Genomic DNA, 22,457 nt, shown 5'->3' with positions numbered 1-22,457 from the left:
TCTAATATGAACTACAAGTAATGACTGTGGAAGAAATGCAGAAAAGTTATCTGTAACCAATCGACACACTTTCTACAAGATGTAATGAAGGATGATTTTTTTGGTGTGTTTTTGTTTAATTAAAATAAAAAAAAAATCTTTTAAAAAACATAACCATATGCATCTCTTTCCACTATAACATAGGACTTTGTTTCCCTGAGAAGACTTCAGCATGAAAAGGAGGGAAAATTTACCTAAAGAATGGCTGCTAATGTTATATAGATCTCATTAGGTCATATTAGAATGAGGTGGCTGGATGGAGTCACCAAAGCAGTAGGCGTGAGCTTAAATGGACTCCAAGAGGATGGTAGAGGATAGGAAGGCCTGGAGGAACGTTGTCCTTGGGGTCGTGATGGGTCGGACACGACTTCGCAACTAACAACAACAAGGTCATATTAAATTAAATAATGATAGTCAACCTTGGACATATATATATATAAAGCTCTCTCTCTCTCTCTCTCTCTCTCTCTCTCTCTCTCTCTCTCTCTCTCTCTCTCCCTCCCACCCTCCCTCTCCCTCTCCTCCTCCCTCCCTCTCTCTTTTTCTTGATACTCTTAGGAATGTTATCCTGGCCCTGGCACCTATGGAAATCCTTATGTCAAACTACAAGAAAGGGAACAAACCCCAGTCACTGATTTAGGAATAATGGATAGTAAAACTCCTAAACAATTCACCTTGATCCATGCGGCAAGTATATCCTCTTGAATTTCCACCTCACTGCTATATGTGACTAATACTCCCATAGAAGCAACAACTCAATAATTCATTTGTTGAATATGGAGTATGAACCTTTCCCCTTCTACACCTCTCTATGGTCCAACTGTGCTTTGGCAACATTTTTTAAAATTATTTTTGCTTGTATCCCCCTGAAGCTCATCTCACCTGAGGCCCTGAATGGGAAAAGCATAAATCATTTGAAGCCAAAGCATCCAATGACAGCTGCAAAACCAAACTACTCAAAAACTCCTCCATGCTACTGGAGCAAAATTGAATAAACTTTTCTTAATGGGTTACAAATAGCTTTGCAACCATATATGTACTTCTAGATAGGAATCAATGTTCACCTGCTTAAAGGTAGCTGCTTTCATGTGTCTCTGTCTGATACTTTTTCTCCTGGTTGATTTTAGGGAAGCGGTTTGGGACCTGGTACTTACAATATCAAAAATAGTATGGATGAGATGTTGAAACGGGTGGTCAGTATTCGAGGTCCCTATGAAACCTTCACCGGCAACAGATCAAAGCCTATGGTTTCTGGACATTTTGCTGGTGATGTATGTGTTCTCTCTTTTCTGCTTGCAAAGAGTTCTCCACAGTTTGGTTAGTGATATGTAGACTTACCCAACTGAATGCTCATCAGATTTATTAGATTAACACTTTGATCCATTATAGCCATTGTTCATGTTGCCTATGGGTGATCAAAGCTGTAGATAAAGATTTGGGAAGACACCAAATTGGGGAAGGCTACAATTTGACTGAGACAACTTCAACACTGGAGTGAATCCTTTAAGGAAGTTTGGATTCAGAAAACTGAATATTTCAGTGAAAATATCACACTGTGTTTCCCTGACAGGAAGACAACGCTGAATTTAAGGCCATTTTCAGAAAAAGGAAGATCAGAAAACAGCATGTTTAATAATGGGTTTATTACTGCTCTGGAGGGGTGCTAAAACTGTGCTTCAAAGGAACCTGAACGACAGCTGACAAGTGTGGTGAAGCAGCAGAAAAAGAAGTGACTTGGGAAATCCTTACCATCACGCTTGCGTCAAGCTAGGCTGCTTTTGATCCCTGGTTTAGCACTCTTCCAGAGCAGTAGTAAATTTATATTCAAGCGAAGCATGAGCAAAAGCTGAAGTCAAATGAAGATAACCAGATCACACACAGACATCTTTCATCTATTTGGTTTAAGTCTGGTTTGTAGTAGTAGTTCTATGATAGATTAGAACTAACTTTTCCCGAGAGGTGGTGATGTTAAGAGGTGATGGTGGAGAACAGGCTTCATGGCATAGGAAATGACCAGTGGTGGGGATTCAGCCAGTTCACACCTCTTCAGGATAACCGCTTGTTAACTTTCTGAGCAGTTTGTTGAACTGGTTGTTGAAAGAAATCATTAGGAGGGAGAACCAGTTGTTAAATTATTTGAATCCCACCACTGGAAGTGACTACATCATCCTTTGGCTGAAACCAAAACAGAATAAATTACATATAAAGAAGAATATCTGTAGCTCAGGGTTGAAATGATGGGTCCTTGGTGCCCTCTGAGCTTGGCCGTTTTCTTGCAAGTGTTTCATTAGTTTCATCAGATGCAACATCTGCAAGAAAACAACCAAGCTCAGAGAGCACCAAGGACTTCTTCCATGAATAAATTGGAAGTGGCAATTGGAACAATCATTTCTGATGGCACACAGAGGGCAGAAAAGCAGTTTAGTTGAGTCATGGGGAAAATTTTGTAGACAGCAGTTAAAGTAGATCCACAATATTACTCACATTCTAGAATGAGAACAAAATACTCAGCACTGTAGATAGTATGAAGTGACTATATGGCAGTAAACATATAGATAATAATAATAATAATAATAAACCATCTACTATACATGGATAACTTAAAAATGTATGCGAAAAACCCTACTGAACTTAAATCAATACACAACATAGTTCAACTGTTCAGCAGTGACATCAAAATGAACTTAGGGCTTGAAAATGGAGAAATGGAAAAAACAGAAGGAATAGAACTGGGAAATAGAAATATAGTGAAAGCATTAGCAAAGGATGATGGTTATAAGTACCTAGGCATATTGGAAGCAGATAACAACTTAAATGGAAAAGTCAAAGAGTCAATGCAAAAGGAATACATCAGGAGGGTCCGCAAAATATTAAAATCAAAGCTGAATGCTGGAAACATAATTAAAGCCATTAATACATGGGCAGTTCCAGTGATATGCTACTCAGCTGGAATCATCAACTGGACTCTGGCTGAACTGGAAAACCTGGACCGGAAAACACGCAAACGTTTGAATATGTACCACGCTTTACATCCATGAAGTGACATTGACAGGTTGTACCTGCCAAGAAAAATAGGGGGCAGGGGGCTATTGCAAATCCATCAAACTGTAGAAGAAGAAAAACGAAGTTTGAATGATTCTGTGAACCAAAGTACAGAAAAATTGCTACAGGCTGTGAAATGGAGAACAGCATAAAAACAACAGAAACGAAGGTAGAATATAAGGAAAAACAGCTGGATGACAGATTAAATAGATGGAAAACCAAAGCTTTGGATAGATAGCACTTGAAAAACATTGAAGGAAAATGTGATGACAACTTGACATGGATATGGCTTAAGATGGGAACTATCAAGAAAGAAATGGAAGGTTTAATACTGGCTGCTCAAGAACAAGCACTACAAACTAATGCCATGAAAAATCCACTGACAACCCAAACTGCCGACTTTACAATAACAAAGTTGAAACTATTTCACATTTAACATGTGAAAGCAGCAAAATTGCACAAACTGAGTACAAAGCTAGACATGACCGAGTTGCTAAATTAATCCACTGGTCATTATGTAAAAAATATGATTTACCTGTAACCAGAAAGTCATGGGAACATAAAGTGGAAAAAGTTATTGAAAATGAGAAGGTGAAGATCTTGTGGGACTTTCGAATACAAACGGATCATCATTTGGAGCACAACACGCAGTGGCGTAGCGTGGGGGGTGCAGGGGGGCCCGGCCGCACCGGGCGCAACATCTGGGGGGCGCGGTCGCACTCGCAGCTCTTTGCTGTTGACTTGCATGTATTTCAAGGCTGAATTTGAATTGAATGAAGCCGAGGAACGCTTCCCACGTTTAATACAAAAGAGATGCGAGCAGGTCTTCCCCGGGGTCGAGAGCACGAAAGAGGGCCAAAGTTTTCTTCTGCAGATCTGGGTCTCTTGAAGACTGCTGGGCAGGGCGAGGGACGTTAATAACGCGATACGTTTAAATTAGAGCAAGTGAAGACCTCGGGCGGCTTTCCTTTTCCTATTTTCCCAGAACCGAGGGAAGAAAATGATTCTGCTTTGAGCCTATAGAGGGCGCTGCGAGCTTTGCTAAGGAGGACGGCTGCTTCAGAGCTCCCTTCATGTCCTGAGTCCAGTGGCGTAGCGTGGGTTGCCACGGGTTAGGGGGCGCAAATTACTTGCCTTGCCCCGGGTGCTGACAACCCACGCTACGCCACTGACAACACGCCAGATATCACGGTTGTAGAGGGCCAAAGTGTACAGTTAATTGATATCACTGTTCCTGGAGATGCCAGAATTGAAGAAAAAGAACTAGAAAAAATAATGAAATATCGCGACCTGGCCATCGAAACTACATGGCTATGGATGAAGCATGTAACAGTGATACCCATTGTCATCGGGGCACTTGGCACCATGTCCAAGAATTTTACAAGATACATCAACAAATTGCAGCTTCCTGCAATAACACCAGCAGAACTGCAAAAAACTGCGCTACTCAGAACATCTTATATTTTAAGAAGGTACTTGGTTGATATCTTGGATGCTGGCAGCAAACCATATCAACCATTAGCACCAGTCACTGGTATTTGTAATTTGCATTTTTGAATGTTCAGTTGGCTGAGTTTCATGTTTAATTAATAAAGTATATAATAATAATAATAATAATAATAATAATAATAATAATAATAATAATAATAATAATAATAATAATAATAATAATAATAATGACAAAATACTGGCGCATAACACACCAGACATCACACTGGTTGAGAAAAATAATGTTACAATCATAGGCATCGCAATACCAGGTGATAGCAGGATCTACGAGAAGGAACATGAAAAAAATCGCGAAATACCAGGACCTAAAAATTGAAATTCAACGATTATGGCACAAACCAGCAGTGGTAATTCCAATGGTAATCGGCACACTGGGAGCTATTCCAAAAGCACTGGAATTACATTTAAAACAGTTAAAACTTGACAAAAGTTTTAACTTCGCTATTTGAAAATTCTAAATTTACCTGACTTGAACATTCTGACTCTACAAAAAACCACCCTACATGGAACAACTTATATCTTCCGACATTACCTTAACAGTTCCTAGGTCCTTGGTTAGGACTAGAGCTGTTAGGCTACCAACCAGCCCCAAAGGCTGTGAATCTCACCAAAGATTAACCACATAATAATACTAATAATAATAGCAGCAGCAGCAGCAGCAGCAGCAGCAGCAGCAGCAGCAGCAGCAGCAGCAGCAGCAGTGGTTTCATTTCTGGTACTTAGTTTAGATCAGTGGGCTTTGGTAGACTTAGTCTACCAAAAGTCTTGATTTTGCAGTTGTTCAATTGGGTTGATTCCAACTTAATTTAAAATAATTCTAAATATATGAAAAGCTTTGGTCCTATAAATAAGTTATCTGAACACTGAAACCATAGATTCTACAAAAACTACCATTATATGTCATAGATTAATGTATTTGATTATGTGCCATTAAGTTGATGTTGACTCTTATGACCACATAGATAAATGTTCTCCATGGAGGTCGGTCCCTAACTTGGTCCTTTAGGTGCCCCCATCGCCACCATAACTGAATCCATCCACCTTGTTGCTGGTCATCATTTTCTCTTTCCTTCAATTTTTTTCCAGCATTAGAGCCTTCTCTAGAGAGTTAGACTTTTTACACAATATATCCAAAACAGGGTAATTTGAGCCTCGTCATTTGTGACTAGGGAGAAATTTCTTACAGGATTCCGATTACACTGGGAGTTGTTATCTATATTATATTTTCCCATAATAGACACATTCCTTTGAAAGGAGTTTTTTTAAATTTGATGCAGTTTTGTCTTGGATGCACACCAGAGGTGGGTTGCTCCCAGTTCAGCCCGGAGAGGGCGAATCAGTAGTAGCGGCCGCAGGAAGCTCCACCTACTCACCTGCTTCTTCTCATTTCTAAAGCAATATTTCCTCTTATTTAATCATGGCAGAAAAAAACGTCTGAGCTGTCTGGTTGCAATGTCAAATCCTTCCTGGATGAACTGGAGACAAGGGAGAAAAAGAAGCATGGTGTTTTTAGTAAATTTTCACGGGATCCTGAATACCCAACTGAAAGGATCTTCTGGTCCAAAATTGGCATGTTTCAACGTGAACAAGTAGGTTACTTTCCTTGGCTTCTTCAGCAGCAATCCAGTGTTGAATTTCTTCTGCCATTACCAATGTGGATGGGAACAAAACGATGTACAATTTGTTTGTTTTTTAAAGAATGTACGTATTTCTCTTTTTTCTTCTTTTCAAAGTATCAAAATAGTTTCTCTAAGCAGAAAACATTAAAGGACACCCAGAGTTATATTTACTAGGCAGCTGTGGAAAGAAGAAGAATGGGGCGAACTGGCAAGCAAATCTTCTCTGGGACGCTTTTCTGTCATGCGTGTTTAATGAAGATGCTGAACATATAGTAATACCAGTCAATCACAGAAAATAATTGCCTGTTCTTTTTCCTAGTTCCAAACAGGACCAGGCTCCTATGACATAAAGCCCATTAAGAGAATAGAATATAAAAACCAACCACCGTTCTGGATTGGTACAAAAAGATTTGATCGAAGAGCATATCGTCTCTGTTTTGGAATTACGGTAAGGGAGAAACATGAGTATGACTCCTTTTGTCATTGCAGCCCTGACACTCTGTCCAAGACACCCAGTATCTATGGAGCTTCTCAATCATCCAGGTCATACAGATGGTCCTTGACTTACAACAGTTCATTTACTGTTGTAAATGAGTGACATTAAATTTTTCACACTTACGAAACTTGCAGTCTCTCCCATGATGCACCTGATCAAAATTAAAATGCTTGGCAGCTGACTCATATTTATGACGGTTGCAGTGTCCCGGGTCACATGATCGCCTTTTGTGACCTTCTGACAAAGCAAAGTCAATTGGGGATGCCAGATTCACTTAACAACAGTGTTACTAACTTAACAACTGCAGCGATTCACTTAACAATCGTGGCAAGAAAGGTTGTAAGATAGGGGCAAAACTTACTTAACAAATACCCTGCTTAGCAACACAAAATTTTGGCCCCAGTTGTGGTTGTAAGTCAAGGACTACCTGTAATTGTCCCAAAGGTGCTTTTTCCAAAAAGCAACTGACTTTTCTTGTGGGGTTTTTTTTTTTTTTTGCTTTTGAAAACATTTCACTTCTCATTGAAGAAGCTTCTTCAGTTTTTCAGTTCAGAATAGAAGAAGCTTCTTAGATGAGAAGCAAAACGTTTTTCTCAAAAGAGAAAAAACCCAAGAAAGTCCAGTTGCCTTTTGGAAAAAGCATCGTTGGAACAAGACACAGCCAGCACAATGTCATTTAGGGAAGGGAGCAGGGAACTAGAAAGACAAGAAAGTCAGATGACAACCACAACTGGGTTTACCATGCGTTGCAAAAGAGATGGGATTTGCAGGGCATGGTTATAACCATCATCTTGAGTTTTGTTTGGGATGCCACTCTTCTGCAGATGTCCCTGGGAGAGAAATAATGAGTATCCAGTAGTTCAACTGTTATTTCCTCTGTATTGGATTTAAGGCAATTTCTTAGTAGCTTAAGAGTGTGATATTTCCTTTGCCCATCGATCGAATCCTTTTAAAATTCTGGTGTGCCAAAGGATGTGCTAGTGATATATGTATTTGTTTTCCTTATGCCTTTTCTTTTGTCATTTGCATTTATCTGAGCTACTACGGTGACATTAGAAGCACTCAAGCAGCTAGGAAAAGTTTCATTTAGAAAAAGTCTAACTTCCCCACTAAGCTGGGCTCATCAGCAGTTTAGGCTCAAGTGGCTGAAGTTGACAAAAATAGAATCCCCATTTTCATTTGTGAATCCAGGACAAGACTTAAGAAAGTATCTGCCTGTCTAAACAAAGATTCAGGCTAGATATGCTAAGTGACTGGAACAGTTTTCCTCCAATTCAGTGCATAATTGTCTGCATATATGGTGTGCTACATGAAATAATGCTATTTATGAGCCACGGTGGTGCAGTCCAGTACTGCAGGCTACTTCTGCTGACTGCCAGCTGCCTGCAATTTGGCAGTTCAAATCTCACCAGGCTCAAGGTTGACTCAGTCTTCCTAATACCACTTTATAATGCCTTGGTAAAGCCACGCTTGGAATACTGCATTCAGTTTTGGTCGCCATGATGCAAAAAAGATGTGGAGACTCTAGAAAGAGTGCAGAGAAGAGCAACAAAGATGATTAGGGGACTGGAGGCCAAAACATACGAAGAACGTTTGCAGGAATTTGGTATGTCTAGCTTAATGAAAGAAGGACTAGGGGAGACATGATAGCAGTGTTCCAATATCTCAGGGGCTGCCACAAAAAAGAGGGAGTCAAACTATTCTCCAAGGCACCTGAGGGTAGAACAAGAAGCAATGGGTGGAAACTAATCAAGGAGAGAAGCAACTTAGAACTGAGGAGAAATTTCCTGACAGGACAATTAGTGGAACAACTTGCCTTCAGAAATTGTGAATGCTCCAATACTGGAAGTTTTAAAGAAGATGTTGGATAACCATTTGTCTGAAGTGGTGAAGGGTTTCCTGCCTAAGCAGAGGGTTGGACTAGAAGACCTCCAATTCTATTCTAGCCTATCCTATCCTTCTGAGCTGGGTAAAAGGAGGACCCAAATTGTTGGGGGCAATATGCTGACTCTGTAAACTGCTTAGATGGGGATGTAAAAGCACTATAAACAGTATATAAAGTGGTATATAAGTCTGCTATTGCTATTGTGCCACAATTTCTCCTCAGAGGAATAGCTAAATAACAAAGATCACTCTGGCAAAAATACAAGCTCAGTTCTATCACTAAAGAACTGCTGGGCTCAGGGCAAACAATGTTGAAGCAGATGATCCAACTCATGTGGTTTAAAACAACTATGGAGTAGGTCTTGGATGAAACATTGATAGCTGATCTATAGTAGCTTAACTTCCCTATTCTTCCAAAAAAGAATCAAACCCATCATTCTTTGATATAAAGCCAAGATATGGTTATTCTAAGAGGTCTCTGTATAATTATATAGTTAATCTCACTGTTCTCTTTAAGAAGAGCCAGAAGTTTCTCCTTACAAGAATACCACTGTAGTATCCATACAATATTCTCAACATAAATATATATTTACATTGTGCATTTCTTGGCTAGCAAATGTGACTAACAAGCAGAACGGGAGCACATAATATCAGACGTGTCACTAGAAGACAAAACCATAAAACTCCATCTCACTGGTCATGTCATGTAGGAGAATTCACTGGAGAAAGCAGTTATGTTTGCATGAGTTAGCAGTAAAAGGAAACCAGGCCATCGAAAAACATGGTGGCTGGAGACCATCAAAGCTGACATCAGTCAGGGCATAGAAAAACTGAAAGAAATAGTGCAAGATTAGAAGATGTGGAGAGATCTGGCTTATTGAATCGCCAAGAGTTGGACTCAACTGAATGGATATCCTCATCATCATTATAGATTTAGATCAGATAAAATAGTATGTATCTTCCAACATTCTCTGCACAAAGACCAACTAGCTTCTATTATATGAATTGGAACAAACAGGTCATAATCCTATATCCTTCAAGAGTATGGATATAACTTGTTGGATCTTTTGATCAACTTTAAGGGATTGGTCAAAGTTAAGATTTATACTGATATCAAATGCATTTGAGACACAGCAAGTGTTTATTGGTTTGTTTGTTTATTGAATTAATTAATTCTTTCCCCTTCCATTTGTGTAACCAATTCATGATAACTTTTGAGATTCCACCAAATTCAGTTTTAGCAATTTTATCTATAAATATACTGTTAAGGTAATAAAATGCAATCATGGAATAATTGAGATATGTTTTCACACTATGGACATCGGTTGGAGAATTGTCATCATTTTCAACACAAAGCATTCTAGCTGAACATTCAGTACAAATTGCATTCTCAACGTGGCATGGCTGCAGACATAGCAAGAACTAACAACACATGATTGGAAACCACCTCTGCAGTACCTCTGCAATAAATGAAAGGTAATTTGTACTGAAGGATGCAAAATACTTCATCCGAAGCAAATTTTTATTCGGGTGAAGCTCAGCTGCTCAGGATTTCAGAGTGCAAAGGAGTACTTACCACCCTGTGAAAATCATAGTGTGGTAAGAAGGATACATTTTTGTACAGTTTTCCAACCTAGTCTTGTTGCTTCTCCAGCTTTGTTTTATGCTGTTGAGTGTTGACTGGGCTGCCTTAGTCACTTCTTTCCTTTGGTGATCATTCCAAGGTAATCTTCCAAGTAGCTTAATTCCATAGCTAGTGGGGCGTATCAAATTTTTCAACTTTCAATTTCCAAACATTAGGAGTGCTCAAACGTTGTGACATGCCATGGCGATTGTAAAGATATTTTGATTACTTTAATATAACTTAGATGTGCTTGGTACGTAAGTACATAAATATCATAACTTTTTAAAATTTTGTTTGTTTCATTAGCTGGCCCCTAGAATTCTTCGTCCCTCTCCTTCAACTTCACAGAGAAATCCATGTGGGTTTTTTGACAACAATATAGGAGCAATTTGCCATGGCCTTGCTTTGAAGTGGGCAACCAGGAAGATTTAAGCACTCACTATATCCCCAATGCTCTATTTTACAGAATCCTGTTGGTGTTGGGCGCTATGATACCACAAAACATGAGAAATATTCAAAGAAGTTGAGATACCATTCCCTTTATATGAATGAAACACAACGTTATCTTAGTAACTTGGAAAGGGACAAGTGTTTACAGTAAGTGAAACATGATAAGAATGACAAATCATTTTTTAAAAATCCCCAAACTTCCATCAGTTTTGGGATTTTTATTTTTAATTTGCATGCCTGACCTTGTTATCTAATTGTTTTGTATGTATCCTGTTTCCCCAAAAATAAGACCAGCAGTAGTCTCTGCCGCAACCCACCCCTGCCTTGCATCCAATGTTTCTTCTTTTTGTGATTAGACCAGAGGTTGGTTTCTGGCGGTTCGGCCTAGATCGGACAAACCAGTAGTGGCGGTGGCAGGAGGCTCCGCCCACCCACCCAGATGCTTCTGCGCATCTACAGAAACATTGCGCGAGTGAGCAAGCAAACCAGTAGTAAAAAAACCGGAAACCCACCACTGGATTAGACTAGCCATCCTATACATTGAGCAAAGTCAAAGCTCTGTTCACTTATAAACTGAAGTCATTAGAAGAGGTCATTAAGTTTATTGGGATGCTTATCTTCAGCTCTAACTTCTTCAGAGGAAGAGAAACCCATGGTTCTCCAGTTGTTCCTTAATTAGAGCTTCCAACAGTCTTTAATCAGTATGTCCAATTGTTAGGGATGCTAATTCAGTGACATCTGGATGAACATGTGTTCTCAACCTTGGCTTTGATAAAGGATAGAATATGTAAACAATTTATTGATTTTTTTTCCACAGGGAGAGGATAACTCCTGTTAATAAAGGTCGCCAGAGCAACCCAAACTCTGCCTAAGAAATTGTTGCATCTGGGGGAAAAAATACTCTTAAATAATCATGTATGAGTTGTACGCTTACACAGCTTGGTCAGCCTAACTGCAGGACGTAAAAACTAAAAAGATACACTGAGGAATCTCTTATTCTTGACTAAAAAGCTCTTGGAAATTTGGGCACTCACTTTCACCTTTTTTTTAAAAAAATCAAGGTTTTTGTTAGAATTTTGCAACTGTAGATTTCTCTTTTAAAATCAGTGTGCTGCCATAATTATGTCAATACTATATTAAAATTGCTAGAAACTTAAAATGCTTGGTATTCATTTAGCAACTACTTGAAAAGTGTTGTCTTTTATTGAATTAAAAAGGAGGGCTATTGTTTCAAATTCTAATTCTCACAGGCCACAGTTGTATCAGGGTTTGTTTGCTTTTTACTGGATTCTGGTAAAAGAGTGCAGATCAAGTAAAGTTTGTAATGCAATAAGGAAACAACTGCAGTTCAATATTTAATTTTTAACAATAGGGTCTCATTAGAATCCATAGCTTTCAAGAATTAAAAAAGTTATATAGGAAAAGATCAAATCATGGGCTGTTTCCAGTGGAGAGAAATTACTGCTCTCCAGTAATTTAAAAATAATGTCATATTCATGTTGTATACATGATTTCTAGCATTATTGGCAAGCTGTTATATTTTTTCTTGTGTTTCTTGAATTTATCAGTTCATATCCATTGAACAGCCATTATGAAAACACAGGGCTTCCCTAAGCTCTATTTACATGAAAATAACTACTTCCTCTACTCCCAATTTTATTTTTAAAATGGGGAAGGCAGGCAATCTTCTCTCCTTCGGCACACAAGGGCTGGTTGGTCCGGTCTGAGATCAGGATTGCTCCGACATCTATACACATTAAGAAAGTGAGCTTGACTCTTGTTCTAGCTGAAAAACAGCAAAGGCAGTTTTATCATGGAGGTAGGCACAAGCTGGTGATGTATCCATTCCAGAATTGATTCAAAGCAGTGGTGGGTTGCTCTTACCGTTGCTATGGGTATGCTGATCGCGGTCTGTCTGTGCACAAGCCTAAAGTGTATCCTGCAGGCGTGTGATGTGCGCTGTGCGCACATGCGCAATCCACCGCCCGTGACACCCAGCTGTTTGTAGGGGTGCGCACAGGCACCACATGCTGTGCGCGCATGCCCAGTGTGCCTTCTGGCATAAAAACAACCTATAGAGCACGGGCGGGCGGGTGGGCCAAATAAACTACTGTACTGGTAAGCTCTCAGCTGCTCCTGGCCACTACCGGTACGGCTGTACTGAGCCGTACCCACAGCAACCTACCACTGATTCAAAGATATGTGTAAATAGATAAAGGCCCTCTATGGATGTTCGCAACTGAGGTTTGAGCAGAAGAGCAAGCAACGAGTGCCACCTCAACTAAAGCTCTCCCTCAGAGTCCCAAGGAATAATTGGCTAAAAAGTAGTTACTCTAATGGAATTTAGGACTCCTTTTTGCCTAGAATGATCCTCATTTGAGAACAAAGGATTATAAAAATGGATTAATGATTCAAGGACATTGTCTGAACGCTCTGTGCAATGACTGGTGTGAACAGATGCCAATGCTATTCACTCAAATGCACACCTAAAAAGCAAATCAAAACCTCTTGTCTTGGCTGAAACATACCCATGTTCCAATAGTGATAGCTTTATCTCATATTACATGCTCAAGACTCCAGAGCCACAAGCTGCTCCCGCACTCACAACCTCTCTAGACAGTTTCATATTGTTTTTACTGTTGCTTTATTAGATTTTTATTACACCCCTCTGAGCCAGTTATAAAAGAACTGTTTATAAATATAGTAAACTTAAGTGCATTGCATAACATTTTGGTTTTGTTCTGGATTGCAGCCCATGACAAAGAAAATGTGTATTTTGCTTTATTCTATTGCATCTGCCCTCCTCAAATAGTAATTGGGAAAGTGGAGTGGGTTTTTTCATGGTCACGGGTGATTCAGGAGAGTTTATATTAGCATAGATAATTATACTAAAAACATTAATTCCCAATAAACGTCTGTACTTTTTGAATGTACCCTTCCTTTGTTCTCATGCTTCGCCCTGAAGTTCGCTAGCTAGAGAATTCTGGGAGTTGAAGTCCACACATCTTAAAGTTGCTAAGATTGAACAACATTGCTTGGGAACTTAATATTGAATGATATCTGTGGCACTTTGTTATTTAACCCACAGACACTTAAAATATTAAGTAATACAGAGAGTCATTGATTTACAAGAGTTCGTTTAATGACCGAAATTGTAATGGCACTGAAAAAAAAAGACTTATGTCTGTTGCAGCCTTTCAAGGTCATGTGATCCCCTTTTGCGACCTTCTGAGAAGCAAAGTCAATGGGGAAGCCAGATTCACTTAACAATTGTGGCAAGAAAGGTCATGAAATGGGTCAAAGTTTACTTAACAACTTAGGAACAGAAATTTTGGGCTCGGATTACTTATATTTGGTATAGAGTAGAAATAAAATTAAGAGTCTACTGAAGCATCTTTGGGAACCAAGCACATTTCTATTCTCAATATAGTTAAATATTTTTTGAGAATCCAAACTTGAAAATAATGTAGTTTGGAGTAAGATGGTGACAGCCAGAGAAAGTCCACTAATTAGTATTTCTGACAGCACAAATAATTAGTGTTGGCATCCTAATCTCATATATTTCTACCTAGGACTATGCCTTAAAAGAACGTTGGTCCTTACCTGAATGTTTCTTTTCTGTAGAAAGGCAGGAGGGGCTACAGCTGGGTTTAGTCACAGCCTGATTGGTCCAGAGACTGAGGGAATTTTCTTAAGTATCCTTCCTTCCCTATTGGCTCCCAGTTTCTGCGAGGTCGAATGGAAAAAGCTGCAAAATAATATGTAAGGAAAAAAGAGCAGTGCACACACATACACGCGACCGCCCCTCACCCCAACTAACTAGAACACTAGGGCGGGACTTCCTGTGGTGACGTCATTGTGCTTGGAGTTGAGGAACGGGAGTTATCCTAACCTCTAACTCTAACTTCTTTGTTTGGGCTCATTTTTGAGCGCTGTGGATCCTGGAGGGACCAGCAGATTAAGAGGGAAACTCTGAAGACGCTGGGGTGATAAGGCAAATCCTCCCAGTGGTAGGAGAAACCTACTAAACGGATGAGGATCTATCCTGCCACTTGGTCAGGACCGGAGCGATGGCGGCCGCATAAGAAGGAAGCAGAGAGAAAAAGTAGTTGAAATCGAGACATCTGTTACTATTATTGACAACCCAAAGAAGAGGAGGACAACGCGAAATTGGCAGAGAGGGTGAGCTGGAAAGGAGGCTCTGGGAAGGAGATTTTTCAGATTTTTGCCAAAAAGCTGAGAGCAGAATTACTGAGTTGGAATTGACGCGTAAATAACTTGAACTAAAGTGGCCAGAGGGAGAATGAAAACCCGGCATGGACAACAGGAGTAGGACATAGTAACTACTGAGAAGACGTGTAAAGCACAGAAGGATTGTTTAACATTCGGGTTGGTTGTTGACTTGTTGACTTTTTTCTTCTTGCTCTTTTGGAACGATTAGAGGGCTTCGTTACCCCCCCCCCCATTTTCCTTTGTTGCTGGACTTGTTGTATTAACTGATTGACAATAACAGGGATACAGAAGAGAGGGTGACACCTAGTGGATCAAAATCTGAACCGTGAAATCTGATGTAAGAAAGCTAACAATGAAATAACTGATATATATGTATAGAGAGAAACTAATTATAGAATTGAATACCTATATAATTGATACAATTGGGAGACATCTATTGGTATAAGGTAACTGTGTGATATATAACTCTAGGATATATAATAATTAAGGATCAAAAACAGAATGGAATAATACATAGGAATGTTTAGATATTGAAATGTGATATTAAGGGAGGTTAATTATTGCTAAATATTGAGATATATAATTATTGATACTATTGATATTGCTGATAAAGTAGAATTTATATGCAAGTGTGGACAAGGATAAATAGGGGGATAAGAATGGCAACTTCAGGAAAACCACACCCAATATGATCTCGGCAACACCCCCCTCCTCAAATCAAAGATCAATTGAGAGCGCATTGGGGCTGGAGAAAGGCGGAACAATGGCAGGAGCAACGGGACCAGCACCAACAATGCAGAGTATGCAATTGATGCTCCAGATGATACAAGAGACACTGATGAAAAACCAAGAAATGATGGCTACAAATCATGAAGAGACAAGGAGGAATCATGAAGAAATGAAAAATGAAATGGGAGAATTGAAAGGAAATATTAAAACAGTGGATGACAAAATTGAAAGGATACAGAATGCCTTAGCAATCAACGAACAGAAAATCCAGAACATCAAAACAAAAATAAAACAAACAGATCAGAAGATGGAAAAAATGGAGCTGGAATATAGACAAGTTAATAAAGAAGTAGAGTTATCAATAATCCGACTTGAAAATGAAATAATTTCATTCTATTTAAGATTCCAAAACATACCGGAAGAGAAGGAGGAAAACCTGAAAGGAAAAATGATCGAAATCTTCACCGAAATTCTACAGAGAAAAGAACAAGAGTTGAGAGGGGATATCGATGAAGCTTACCGTGTGCATACTAATTATGCCAGAAGACATAGGCTCCCGAGAGAAGTGCATATAAGATTTGCCAAAAAAACCAACTAGAGATGAAGTATACAAAAAAACCAGAGAAGGGACGATTACATACCAGGGAAAAGAGTTGATCATGCTTAAACAGATTCCACGGAGAATTCGTGAACAACGTAGACAATACCAATTTTTAACGAATCAGTTAAATAAAAACAGAATAATGTACAGATGGTTGGTACCAGAAGGGGTACTGGTGTCTTGGGAAGGAAAAAGGTATAAGATAGAGAATATAGAAGAAGTGCAGGAATTCTATGAGAAATACTGCACAGGGGAAGAAGAACAAGGAAGTAAAGAGGACCTAGAAAGTAGAAGTCAAGAGGAAGAAACATCAGAAGACAAGGAAAGAAACAGGAAAGAAGAACAGAGGCAAGAAAGAGAGAAAGAGCAGAAAAGGAGGGCGCGAGAGGGAAAAGTCAGATACAAACCAGAAGCAACAAAAACACCCCATCTAAAGATGGACCAGGAAATAACAATTATTTCAAAAAACTTGAATGGACTGAACGCACCAAAAAAGAGTGCAGATGTTTAATAAACTTAAGAAACTGAAGGTAGATATAACCTGTAAGGAAGTGCATATTAAAAGGGAACATAAGAACTTACTGGAAAACAAAAAAGTAGGGAAATTATACATAGCACTAGCAGATTAAAAAAAGAGGGATAGCAACCTATATAAAGGAAAAAATAAATTCCAAAGAAGTCTACTCTGATGAAGAGGGCAGGATACTAATGATTGAATTAGAGACAACAGAAAAACTGGGGGGGGGGAAGTACACTAGGGCGGGATGTAGCCCTCCCTCCTTTCTACAGAAAAGAAACATTCAGGTAAGGACCAACGTTCTTTTTCCTGTAGATACGGCAGGAGGGGCTACAGCTGGGATATACCCAAGCTAAGTCCCAGGGTGGGATGTAGACCCCTGGGGAGGGGAGGTCACCACCTGTTAGAGGACCTGACAGCTGAAGGACGCATCCGCTGAAGCAAAACTCTAATCGATAGTTTCGAATAAAGGGCGTTGGAGAGGCCCAAATGGCCGCCCTACAGATGTCCTCTAGAGGGGCCTTAGTGGCCCACGCGGGCATGGTAGCTGCACTCCGAGTGGAGTAGGCCATAATTCCCTGAGGCGGAACATGACCTAAGGCTTCATAGGCCACCATGATGGCCTGTCTTAACCATCTGCCTATAGTAGCAGAAGAGACCCTAGCCCCCAGGGTGCTGGGCTGAAAGGAAAGGAGGGGGCCTCTGATCGACAAAAGGAGGATGTGCGCCTGAGATAAATGTGCAAAACGCGGCGGACATCAAGCCTGTGCCAAAGAAGTTCCCTCTCATGGGAGGGAGAGGGACAGAAATTAGGGAGGATGATCTCCTGCGATCTGTGAAAAAGGGAATTGACCTTCGGGAGAAATGTTGGGTCTAGTCGCAGGACGACCCTGTCTTGGTGGAATTGGCATAGGTCCTCCTTGGACGACAAGGCGCCTAACTCAGATATACGTCGAGCCGAAGTAACAGCGACAAGAAAGGTCACCTTTAGAGTTAAATACCTGAGGTATACTGTCCTCAATAGTTCAAAGGGGGGCCCTGTGAGAGCTCTAAGGACTAGGGAGAAATCCCACATTGAAAACCTATGCACTGGAGGAGGGTACAGGTTTGCCGCCCCTTTTAGAAACCATTTGACTAGTGGGACCTGGGCCAAGGAAAATCGGCCATCCCCCGCCAGAACGGAGGAGAGGACAGCCACCTGTCTCGGTAAGGTGTTATGAGAAAGACCTTGGTCTAGGCTGTGTTGTAGGAACTCAAGGACTTGGGCAACCGAGCATTGGTCGGAGTTAGATCAAACCTTTCGCACCAGGAGACGAATGTTGACCACGTTGAATTATAAATCTGTGTGGTCGACGAGTGCCTGGAAGCCTCAATGGTGGAAATGACCTTGGCTGACAGGTTAGCGTCCCTCAGGAGGCACCGCTCAAGTGCCAGGCGGTCAGTTGGAAACATTGGGGCTCCGGATGGAATAGGACCCCCTGGCACAGGGCGATCTCCTCCTGAGGAATCCTCCACGGGGCAGATACGGACAGTTGGATGAGGTCCACAAGCCAAAGCCATCTCGGCCAATAAGGGGCCACCAGGATGATGTGTGCCCTCTCTATCACTACCTTCCTCAGGGTCCCCTGGATTAGAGGGAGAGGGGGAAAGGCATAAAGAAGGCCCGGGTGCCATGGACTTCTGAGGGCGTCTGTCCTTTCAGTGTTGTGTGCTGGGAAGCGGGAGAAGAACCGGGGCAGTTGAGCATTGGTCAGGCTCGCGAACAAGTCCACCAATGGGTTGCCGAAGCGGTGGTAAATTCTGTGGAATAGTTCTGGGATTAGCTGCCACTCGCCATGGTCGACTGTTGCCCGACTCAGCCAGTCGGCCTGATGGTTGGCTATGCTCAAGATGTGCTCTGATGTTATTGACGCCAGGTTCTTTTCCGCCCAAGTCCAAGTTTCTGAGCTTTCAGCTAGAGACACTTGGAATGAGTCCCCTCCCCTGACGATTTATGTGGGCCTGTGTGGCGACATTGTCCGTCAGGAGGAGCACTTGTTGATTGGCAATTGAGTCCCGAAAGTGAAGGAGGGCCAGGCAAGCTGCCTTCAGCTCCAGCCAATTTATATTGTGGCGCAGGTCTGAGTTTGTCCAACGACCCTGCGCCAGCCTGGTTTCCATCAAGTCCCCTCAGCCGTAAAGGCTCACGTCTGTCGTGATCGAGATGTAATCTGGTTCCCAAAACTCGGATCTGCGACGCAAGGCCGGGGACAACCACCACCTCAGGGACCAGCGAAGCCTCGGTGACAGGGTGACAGAACACAGAGAATTGCCCATGCGGTGGCGTTGGTAAGGAATGAGCATCCATTGAAGAGTCCGAGAATGGAGACGGGCCCAGGGAACTATCCCTATGCACGACCCCATCTTACCCAGCAAGCGGGCCAAGGTCAGGATGGAAACTGACCGACTTGCGCAGACGTGTCGTGCCAAGGATTGAAGACTTGTTAGACAAGTCCTGCAACAGAGTCTATCACTGTGCCCAGATGAAGGATCTTTGTCGAGGGAGAGAGATGGCTCTTGGGGAAGTTGATGGAAAATCCCATGGACTGTAACGTCCGGATGGTCAGGTTCAAGTCGTGAATTGCATGCGTGCGGGATTGGGCCAGAACGAGCATGTCGTCAAGATAGCAATGGAGTCTCACCAGGAGGGATCACAGGTGAGCCACTAATGCTGCCAGGACCTTCGTCAATGTGCAGGGGGCAGAGGTTAGGCCGAATGGAAGAGCCCTGTATTAGAAGTGGTGCTCCTCGTGGGAGAAGCGAAGGAATCTGTGATGGGCTGGTATGATCGGGATGTGTAGATACGCTTCCATCAAATCTACAGATGCCATGAAATCGCCCCGCTGGATCCCCAGGAGAATGGACCTGAGAGATGACATTTTGAAGCGCTGATAGACCAGGAAAGAATTGAGACACTTCAGGTCCAAGATTGCTCTCCATCCCCCTGAGCTCTTTAGGAAAACAAAGAGTTTGGAGTATAGACCCAACCCATACTCCTCTGGCGGAACCAGTTCTACGGCCCGAATGTCCAGCAGATGTTGGATGGCCAGACTCATCAGGCAGCGGCGTTCCAGATCCCTGGACGGAGGGAAGGTACTGAAGAGCGTCGGGGGAAGGGAGAGGAATTCCAGAAGGCCGTCCCTGATGGTTGACCTGACCCAGCATCCGATGTTATCTGGTCCCACTGATCCGCGAAGGACGCAAAGCAGCTGCCTATGGGCTGACCCGGATTGGAGTCATTTCCCTCTGAGGAAGAGGCGGCCGCCCCTTCCGCGAAAGGGCCGTTTAGACTGACACTGATATCTACCCCATCCTGATAAAAAGGACGGTGACTCTGTCTGTCATATCTATAGGGGGCATATTGCTGCTGGCGATAGTCATGGTCAGGAGGCTGGAAAGAAGGTATTCGGTAAGAAGCCAGATGGGACTCCGGCTTCTTGGTGTTAGAGGAAAGGACCTTCTTCTTGTCCTTGTTTTCCACAAGGATCAGGTCGAGCGAAGCCCCAAAGAGATTGGAGCTGGTGAAAGGGGCCACTGCCGAATTCCGTTTGGACTTGTTGTCCATTTGCCAATTGCGAAGCCACAAGAGGCACCTTGATGTTACTGAGGTGGACAAGGCCCTTGATGCAAACTTGATGGAATCTAGAGTGGCGTCTGCCAAAAACTGGGTGGCCGAGATAATTTTGGTGAGGTCTTGAAGACGCTCATCTTGGATTGGAATGCGGTCCTGTAATTGGCGAAGCCACATAGCAGCCATGCAATTAAAGTAAGATGATGCAGCAGCTGACGTAATGGCCCAGGCCGAAGAGTTGAAATTCTTACGGAGAGTACGTTCTGCGCGCTTGTCCTCGGGCTTTAGCTTGTCGGCCACATCCCCTGAGACTACAGTAGATGCATTAGCAAAAAGGGCAATGGGGGTGTCTACTTTTGGCAATTGTAGGGCCTGGGAGAAGGCCTGCTCCATATTGTAGAAGCGCCAATCATTACTCCCAGGGTTAGGCAAGGAGGAAGGTCGAGCCCACTGGTTCTTAACCACCTCTAGGAATAGAGGAGGGGCTGGGACTTCCTCCTTATCCGTATTGGGATTAATAAACATAGCCAGGTTGGGATCCCTGTGTTGGGACACTGGAGGAACCCCCCGTACTAATCTGGGTAGTCTTTTTAGCCTCATGTAGAAGAAGTTTGAAGGCCGGGGGAGGAAAGAGGCCTGGAAATGCTGTGTGTGTGTATCAGGAAGAACAGAGTCCTCATCTTCCGAGAACTCCAGGTCTGGATGAGCAACCTCCCCTAGAACTGAGCCCTCACTAACCACTGAAGGGGAAGGGGGGATCCTGTCTCTGAGAGGAGGATGGAGATCTGGGGTGCCTGGAGCCAGAATGAGGTCTTGCCACCCCTTGAGATGATCGTTCCCATTGGAAAAGGCCTGAGGCAATGCCCTTACAGATAGCGGAGGAAATGAACCTCCTGATGCTTTCAGGCAGAAGCTCAAGGTCCTCTAGGTCCTCATCGGAAGGACCCCGGGATGGGGGCCCCCAGGGGGCAAGTTGTGAGGCCAGGAGGTAGTCCAGAGATCCCCCTTCCCCCGGATCACTCCCCCCTCCCTATACGATCTTGGTGAGACGGGAGGTGAAGGAGAAGTAACCTGCCTGTGAGGTCTTGCAGGGGAGATGGAAGGGGAAGAAGGGCTGAAACCCCTGGGGGCGAGCCAGAATGGTGAGAGCTGGGCCCAATTGGAAATCTGGATTTACAAGGGGATTCAGGCCTAACAACTTGTGCAAGGCTCTCCACCCTGGCCACCTGTTTCTCTAAGGCCTTCTGTCCCCTTGACTCGTCCCTTGCAGCCGCTCTGGAAGGGCGCTGGTCAGCTGCAGATCAGGAGGCCGCTGCCCAGGTCCTGAGTCTGCTCTGGCCTTCCTCTGCCATTTCTCCCTGGCCTGCACTGGTTCAGGGGCTGTCGAGGCCATGCCTCACTCATGTGGTCTGTGCCTGGATTAAGCTGCGGCAAGCCTGCCAGCCTCAATTTATGGCCGCGCTGCAGGCAGTTGTACGGAGAAGACGCCTACCGGCCTCGATTAATGGCTGCGATGTAGGCCATAGGCAAAGACGCCTGCTGGCCTCAATCAATGCCACGATGCAGACTGCTGCCGTACAAAATGGCCACCACCCACGAGGTCACCCCAGCTCTGGAGGCAGCGCTGAGCCCTTTTAATGTGATTAGGACCTCAAAGCTGCAGCGAGATGTTAAAGCCGCAGCAAGGCTTGCAATCGGCAAATTATGAAAGAAGAACGAGCCAAAGGTAGCGTGCTAATCAATCGCCACCCGCAGGAGCCTTCGACTGAACTAGGAGCCTGCCAGCCCTGCATGCCCAGGGACTGGGCAAGCCCCCCTCCAGGCCCAAGGGTAGGACACCAGGGCACTCCTATCCCCTTATGAGGCTGACAGATCAGTCTCTATGGCCAGCAGTCGAAATTTTAGAGAATTTAGAATATCCAATCAACCAAATTAGAAATACAAATTTCAATAAAGTACCTCACTGGAGCCACAGCTAGTGCTTAGACCAAAGACTGAAGGAAACTGGGAGCCAATAGGTAAGGAAGGATACTTAAGAAAATTCCCTCAGTCTCTGGACCAATCATGCTGTGACTAAATCCAGCTGTAGCCCCTCCTGCCATAT

General features: G+C 42.8%; 1 protein-coding gene across 1 annotated transcript in view; it reads left to right on the top strand.

The window, feature by feature from the left end:
• The window catches only part of CIMAP2 (ciliary microtubule associated protein 2), a 28,430-nt gene extending 16,694 nt beyond the window's left edge, over positions 1-11,736 (top strand). The window contains exons 5-10 of the mRNA XM_081946905.1: positions 598-726; positions 1,167-1,310; positions 6,015-6,179; positions 6,529-6,657; positions 10,680-10,810; positions 11,481-11,736. Coding sequence (XP_081803031.1) covers positions 598-726; positions 1,167-1,310; positions 6,015-6,179; positions 6,529-6,657; positions 10,680-10,810; positions 11,481-11,535 — 753 coding nt within the window. The 3' untranslated portion in view covers positions 11,536-11,736. The remainder of the gene's footprint in view (positions 1-597; positions 727-1,166; positions 1,311-6,014; positions 6,180-6,528; positions 6,658-10,679; positions 10,811-11,480) is intronic.
• Positions 11,737-22,457: the final 10,721 nt, after the last annotated feature.

Source organism: Natrix helvetica (genome assembly GCF_964273705.1).
Source record: "Natrix helvetica genome assembly, chromosome: 3".
In the NCBI taxonomy this organism is placed as follows: Eukaryota; Metazoa; Chordata; class Lepidosauria; order Squamata; family Natricidae; genus Natrix; species Natrix helvetica.
The sequence above is the reverse complement of the archived record's forward strand: the minus strand, read 5'-3'. Positions and strand labels throughout refer to the sequence as shown.